The 7,677-nt window shown below is 36.0% G+C and overlaps 1 protein-coding gene across 1 annotated transcript in view; it reads left to right on the forward strand.

Annotated features, from left to right (window-relative positions):
• The window catches only part of INPP4B (inositol polyphosphate-4-phosphatase, type II, 105kDa), a 713,554-nt gene that overhangs the window by 573,303 nt on the left and 132,574 nt on the right, over positions 1 to 7,677 (forward strand). Inside the window, exon 20 of the mRNA XM_006876519.1 lies at positions 428 to 525. Coding sequence (XP_006876581.1) covers positions 428 to 525 — 98 coding nt within the window. The remainder of the gene's footprint in view (positions 1 to 427; positions 526 to 7,677) is intronic.

Raw genomic sequence — 7,677 nt, forward strand, 5'->3', positions numbered from 1 at the left:
TTTTGATGATTGTGAGGACATTTGGGTATGTCAAAGGGATTGGTGGAGTCACTGCTAATGGAGATTGGATTATGTTTGAAATCATCATTATGCAATGTAGCTGCTAAAAAGAAAGATTGCTTCTTTAGGAAATTATTGTCATTTATTTTAAAAGGAGTCCTGGTAGTACCATGGCTTAAGCATTCGCCTGCTAACTGCAAGGTTACTGGTTCAAATCCACCAGCTGCCCCAAGGAAGAAAAATGAAAATGCCAGGTCCAACAAAGATCTGCCGTCTCAGAAACCACAGGGAGCAGTTGTATTTGTCTTATAGCATCTCTGTGAGTCAGAATTGACTCTCAGTGTCAGTGGACTTATTTTTACAGGAAAGGCAAATACGATGACTTTCTTGTACTATTTTATAATCTTTATTTTCTTCTATTTTTTAGATTTGGTGATGTCTCTTTGCAAGAAAGTATTAATCAGGAAAATTTTGAACTTCTAAAAGAATATTACAACATGTTTATGGAAAAGATGCCTCCTGACTGTGAGTATATGAGTTACAGAAAATAACAATAATGTCTTGATAATAAATCTTTAGCAGAGGTTACACATCTAGATCAATGGACTAAGGAAGCGCGGGCCTGGGATATGAGAATGATTTTGAGATTATCTGAACCAAAAAGACTGATTACCAAGGTGGCATGGCAGACACCTGCATCATTACTTTAATTGCACTTTTGAATGTGCCCTGCTGTTCATGCCTGGGATATTAATTTCAGTGCCATCAGAAAGTGCCAAAATTAAAAATGAAGAATGTATAATTAGCTCAGTTGAGTCCGGCAAAAGTTTGTATAATTCTCAATCATATAAAAAATTAATAGATATGTAGCTCTCTGATTTATGCAATGTTGTTGTTGTGTTGCGAAGTGCCGTCGAGTCGGTTCCAACCCAAAGCGACCCTGTATAAGATTTCCAAGGAGCAGCTGGTGAGCTTGACCAGCCGACCTTGCAGTTCAAATGGCTTTGCAGTCTGGCGCATTAACCCACAGCACCGCACCAGGACTCTGATTTATGCAATAGATCAGACATTTATCAGACATATAATACATAACAAGGAGAAATTTTGATAGAATTGTTGTTGTTGTTTAGTGCATTCGAGTTGGTTCTGACACATAGAGACCCTGTATAGGGTCCCAAGCAGTGGCTGGTGAGTTTGAACTGCTGACCTTGTGGTTCAAACCTACTTGTGAGCCAGTGCTTATCCTCCAACACCATACCCAAGGTATTAAAACAATTTTAAATGATCTAAGGACTGAAGTCGGAAGTGACTGACAGCATTTTAACAAGAGCAAGTGATATAAAAGGAAAAACTCATATATTGGGTATATTTTCACAATGTTCTGTGAAAATAGAAGGCATTCAAGTCTATAAAAATGTTTTATAGTTTTAAATTAATTTTTCCGTTCAGCTCTTCAGTTCTTTTCCCCACAATATTTAGCACAGAACATTTGAGCAATCCAAAATCAGAGAATCAGAAATATATTTGAAATTCATCGGTAGGTAATGTGTTGTTATTAAATTCTGTCAACTCATAGTGATCCTGTATAGGGTTTCTGAGGAGTGGCTGGTTGGGTTTAAACAGCCACCTTGCAGTTTAAACTAGCCTTGCAGTCCAATTCTGATTCTACATAAATAATGTTGCCACACATAAATGTGTTCAAATACTCACAATGATAAGAAACTAAGTTTTAATAAAGCAGAAAATATTTTAGTATTTTTAACCAAAAGCTGTTCACAAATTCTATTTGTCATCTGGTGGTGGTGGCTGTGCGCCCTGGAGTTGGTTCCGACTCATAGCGACCTTATACAGGGTTTCCGAGGCTGTAAATCTTCATGGGAGCAGAACACCTCATCTTTCTCTGGCGGAACAGCTGGTAGTTTTGAACTGGTGACCTTGTGGTTCACAACCTGATTCGTAACCACTACGCTAGCAGAGTTCCTTATTTGTCATTTAATCACTGGTAGTTTGTTCACTGACCTATGTTCTAATGACTTGGTAACATCAGACAACAAAAATCCCAAAGTTTGAAATATCCCAAATGGCAGAGTGCTTAGAATTTTTTATAACTGAGTAAATCTTGTATCAGAATGCTATGATGGAATATGTGTGTTCATGTATGGAAAGGTAAATTCATTTGTAGTTTTTAATTTTGATTTTATGTTACTATTTCATAAATAGTATTTGTATGATACAAGAAAGTTAGGTACATGGAAAATCTTTAGAAACTTACCATACTATTAAATTATGTTTGGTAATTAATTAAAATTCACAATTTCACACATATTTAATTAATTTAAAATTTGGTTACTAATTAATGAAAGAGGAGTTAATTATAAGTTGGATGTTTGTGGTTGATTTTTTTTCTAAGTTTCCCAGAATTTCAAAATAATTCTCGGAATTTTTATCACATACCTTCTTGTTACTTATATGTGTATCTCTGGACCATTAGCATCACCTGAGAAATTGTTAGCAATGCCAAGTCTAAGACTCCTGTGAAGATTCACTGAACTGAATCAGTAATCTATGTCTTAATAATCCTTCCAGGTGATATCTTCCAGGTGATATCTAATCCACTCTAATGTTTGAGAACCAAGGTATGCTAACCTTACTCAAAACATAAGAGTATATAATGAAAATATACATGCATATATGGTTATATAAAGGTATGTATGTATATATATCATACATTTTTGGCCAAGTCTATGAAGAATTTAATTACCGCACTTAAAACTATCAGGTGACATTAAAAAAGTATAAATGCTCATTGAAGTACCACCGGAAATATGAGATACAAAATAATTCCTACCATCAAATAGCTTAAACATTTTATAACAATATACATTTTTAAATATTAAAGAACATGATACTTAATATAATACATAACTAATTAAATATAATCAGATTTTAACTTCTCTCCCTGAAACCAGGATTACCTTTTTTCATTAAACACACTGAATTTCATAAGTTATATATTAACTTTATACACTAGAATGTTTTCTATAATTATTATTACTGTATGTCAATATATTTTTAAGACAATACTATCAGAGATTCCATGTACAATGGAGCGTGGTATGACTACTGCTGTACTCCATAACAAAAGTTCAAACTGTATCTCAGCTATTATATTGTTTTATATCATATCATATCATATCATATCATACCATAGCATACTATATTATTCTACTTGTTGAACTATTGCAACTGTTTATCATGATTTGGGTTGCACTTCATTCAATAAGAAACTAAAGCTTTTGTAAGAGTGTGAATAGAGTTTAAGCTTTTGCTAAGAAGAAAATAATTACCTTGCTGAATCATACTCAAACTCCATATAATCTTTCTGGTTTTTTCACAGTGAAATAAAATATTTTGTTTCAAGGTTAAAGAATAGGGTAATTCTCCCCTCTTTAAGTGTACTGCTTTTACTTATTAATTAATTTTGGATGTATTACACATTAATTTAATAAGCCTATATTATATGGTTTATTAATCAAATGTTTGTAGTCTACATATTTTAAGTAAAAATGTGTCTTTCTTCTTAAAAGACTCTTTTAACCTTAAGAGATGTATCCTGTTTTTGTGATATTTTTGCTGTTGTTGTGTGTCATTGAATCATTCTGACTCAAAGAAAACTTGTATAGGATTTCCAAGGAGTGACTGGTGAAATCGAACTGCCAACTTTGTGGTTAGCAGTCCAGTGCTTATCCTACAGCCCACTAAGACATATTAAACTCATTTTTCAGCCTGTATATCCATTCTCAATCAAATAGATCCCATCTTCTTATTTTTCTCATATGGAAACTTGTGTGGCCAAAAATATTTTAGTTATTCTTTATAAAATAATTACTGTTCCTTCCACTAAAATCAGGAACGAAATCTATCATGCACAACATCTATCATGGCACCTCTAAAACGTGGAGTATTCTATGCTAGTGATTTATAGAAGTGCTTTTTTTGTTGTTGTTTTTCCATGAAAGAAGTACTTTAGATGGGCATAAAAAGGGACTAGAAAGATTTCTAAGATCATAAAACCCAATGGGATGATTAGAGCAAGAAGAATGTGAATCTTAAGTAGTTGCCCCAGTGAAGTTCCCCCAGTTTATCAAAGGGCCTGGTGACTATACAGGAGAGTCTTAGGCAAAGGAGTTCCTGTCAGTATACTTTGTGTTACAGTAAGAACAGGGAAAACAACTGAAGGAGAACTGCATCATCTATATAAAGAAAATCAGAAATCACAGTCATCAACAGTTCTATTTAATATTGACTTCATATATATATGAATATATATTTCATATATCCATATTCATATTATATATATATTGAATATGAATATGGATATATGAAATACATATATATAATAAATATGAATATGGATATATGAAAGTAAGTAAAAAAGTATTGCTAAAATCATAGAAATATTTTATTAAAGGAAAATAATAAAATGTGTGAATTATTGTTTACTGGAATATAATCCACTTAGACTTATACACTTTTGAAGGCGGTATTTTCATCTCTCTACCCCTTCCTATCCTGGTGTGGTGCTGTAGGATAATCATTGAACTGCAAATCACAAGGTAAGCAGTTCAAATCCACCAGCTACTCCTTTGAAACCTTATATAGGATCACTATGAACCTACTCAATGGCACTCAACAACTCAAGAACCCTTCCCATAATAACTCTTTGGTCTTTAATTTACAAACATCAAAATGGAAGTTAAGGAATTCTCCAGGTACTCAAATAGTTTTCCTTTAGTTCATAAATTAGAAATCACAGTCATTAAAAGTTGATATAATACTAATGACTGAAGACCAGAGAGGTGTGGAATAATATCAAGAACATCATCCACAAAGAAAGCAAAAGGTCATTAAAAAGATGGGAAAGAAAGAGAAGACCAGAGTAGGTGGCAGAAGAGACTCTGAAATTAGCTCTGAAACATAGAGTAGAGTAGCTAAACATGCTGAGTAGCTAAAACGAATGGGAGAAATGATGAAGTAAAAGAGCTAAACAGAAAATCCAAAAAGACTATCTCAAAAAGATGAAAAATATATATTCCAATGAAATGTGAAAAGACCTGGAGTTAGGAAACAAAAAGGCAAGAATATGCTCAAACTTTCTCAAGCTAAAATGATTATGGGCAAGATACTGAATAATGCAGAAAGCATCAATAGAAGATGAAGGGAATACAGAGAGTTAATGTACAAAAAAGAATTGGTTGACATTCAGCCATTTCAAGAGGTAACATATGATCAAGAATCAAGGATATTGAAAGAGGCCCCCAGTGCCCTAAATGCATTCATGGCAACAAGACTCCAGCAATTAACAGAACACCAACTGAAAGGTTTCAACAACGGATGCAATACTGAAAGTGCTCATTGGAAACACTCACTGGTGTATGCCAAGACATTTGGAAGACAGCTACCTCACCAACTGACTAGAAGAGATCGATATTTATGCCCATTCCAAAGAAATGCAATGCTGAAATTAACAAACAGTATCATTAATTTACACAAGTAAGTTTTTGCTGCAGAAAACTCAAAAACTGTTGGAGAAATACATCATTAGGGGCTGCCAGAAATTTATAAAGGGACTTAGAACAAGAGATATCATTATTTTTTTGTTGTTGTTTAAGCTTTTATTGTGAAGTGGGTGATAGATTACATGGGAGAACATCAGCTTTACATTCATCCTATCGTATTTTGTTTCACTGCAATGATTACAATCCCCTCCATGCATCATCATTCAACAGCATTTGCTTCCATTCCAATTTTTATTTTTATTTTTTGGATGTCCACTGAAGCATTCAGGAATATGCAACCATTTAAACAACCAAAGGGCACATCCTGCAAGCCCACCCCCAGGCCATCAGCACACAGCCTCTCTCCTTCCCTGAGTGGAAGGTCCCTAGCCACTCCATCCCTCCATGTCATCATTTCTGCCTCCATATCTGGTGTCACTGCTTCTCTGGATAGGGTCCCACACTCTGCGCTTCTATCTTGATGATCCCAGGGTCCTCCACTCCTGGATTGCAAGATCAACCAGTACTCTTCTTTTGTTACAAATCATCTACCTGTACATTTGCAACACTCCTGATAACAGTTATTCACTATTGAACCTCAAGAGTCTTATCCCCATTTCCTTTGACAGTCCAGACAGATTGGAAAACACTCAGTGGAGATTCTACCTTCCCTCTTACCTTCTGAAACTAGGCTCCTTCTTGAAAACTTGTAAGCCAGTCACTTGGTGCCTTTGTAGTCCCCCATTTTGGGTAGCCAATGTCTAAGTTGCCCATCCCTGTCAACCCTGTGTACTGAGGGGGTGGAATGATCCTTGCTATAAAGATTCGTTCTCTCTTTTGAGTTACTACATGCATAAGTGAAGGTCAAGTTCATCAAATTGTAGCAGATTACTCTTTTTTTTTTCCTCTTCTTTCTTCCTCTAGTCGAGTTCTGATCATCCAGCCATTAAAGCCAGGTCAAATGGGTGCTAACTGCAAATATGGGTATTCTTGTGCAACTCCCCTCACTTCATATCAGCTGGACACTTAACTCTCCCTCCAGTCCTCTGAGGCCATATCCCTGACCCTGGGTCCAGCAGTCCCTAGGTCTCACCACACTGCTGGCCAACCAGTTATCAATCCAGGTGGACAAGAGTCTGTTGAATATGGTCTGATTTAGCTCACAATTTCATTGCTAGTTTTCCCCCACTTTTCCTTATCGGTAGACCAACATGGTCACCAGCAAGACCATATGCCTGCTTGAGTATTCCCCTTGAGTCTCAGTCTTGGAAGGGAGTTTTCCCTCAGGGGACCCTACCCCTTGCCTTGATGACTCCCCAGAAAACAATTTGCTTGTTCTTGTAGTAGTCAATCAGACTGCAATTATTGTTTTTGATTTTTCCTGCCAGTCTTTCTTTCAAAAAGTATCTTATTTTCTTCTAGCAGCTCCAGACTGGTCTGTTTGGCCTTTCAAGTGGAAATGTTACACCTCAAAAGATTCTGGATGGGGATCCAGATTCCACCAATGCAAAGGCTCCACAGGAAGCCTTCTTCCCTGGGCAAGTTCCAGCCCCGTTTTAGGTATTCCAATCAGTTATAGGCTAAAGACGGACTTACAAGCTTTCTATGGTAATATTTCTGGCTATTCCTTTTTCTCCCCTTCAAGTGTCTATTTTACAATCATAGGCAAAGGGAACCAAGATTCAAAAGTCATCCAAGCATCTAAACATTATTCCCTCTCTTTTATCCATTCAAGCCATGCCTCAATCCCTGTATCCCAGTGCCCTGTTGTTCCAAGGTTATACATACATCATTATTTAACTCTCTCCCACTTAGCCCATGCAAACATGTCTAAATGTTCTCCCATCCACTTGCTCTTCCATTCCCCTCCCCCTTCTAGTGTATTGCCTTCCCCCCAGCACCCAAACTATCTTGTATCTATTCCCTACCTTGCACTCCACATTTCCATCCTTCCCCTCATCCCCTACACCCCAGTAATCAACAAATTTTTTTTTTTTTTCCCTTTTAGTGTGGGTACTTTTTCTTAATCTTTTACAATACTGGTCCTATGCAGTATTTGTCATTTTGTGAATAATTTCACTCAGCATAATGTCCTCAATGTTCATCCTTGTTATGCGGT

The sequence above is a fragment of the Chrysochloris asiatica genome, unplaced genomic scaffold (genome assembly GCF_000296735.1).
Source record: "Chrysochloris asiatica unplaced genomic scaffold, ChrAsi1.0 scaffold00388, whole genome shotgun sequence".
Taxonomy (NCBI): Eukaryota; Metazoa; Chordata; class Mammalia; order Afrosoricida; family Chrysochloridae; genus Chrysochloris; species Chrysochloris asiatica.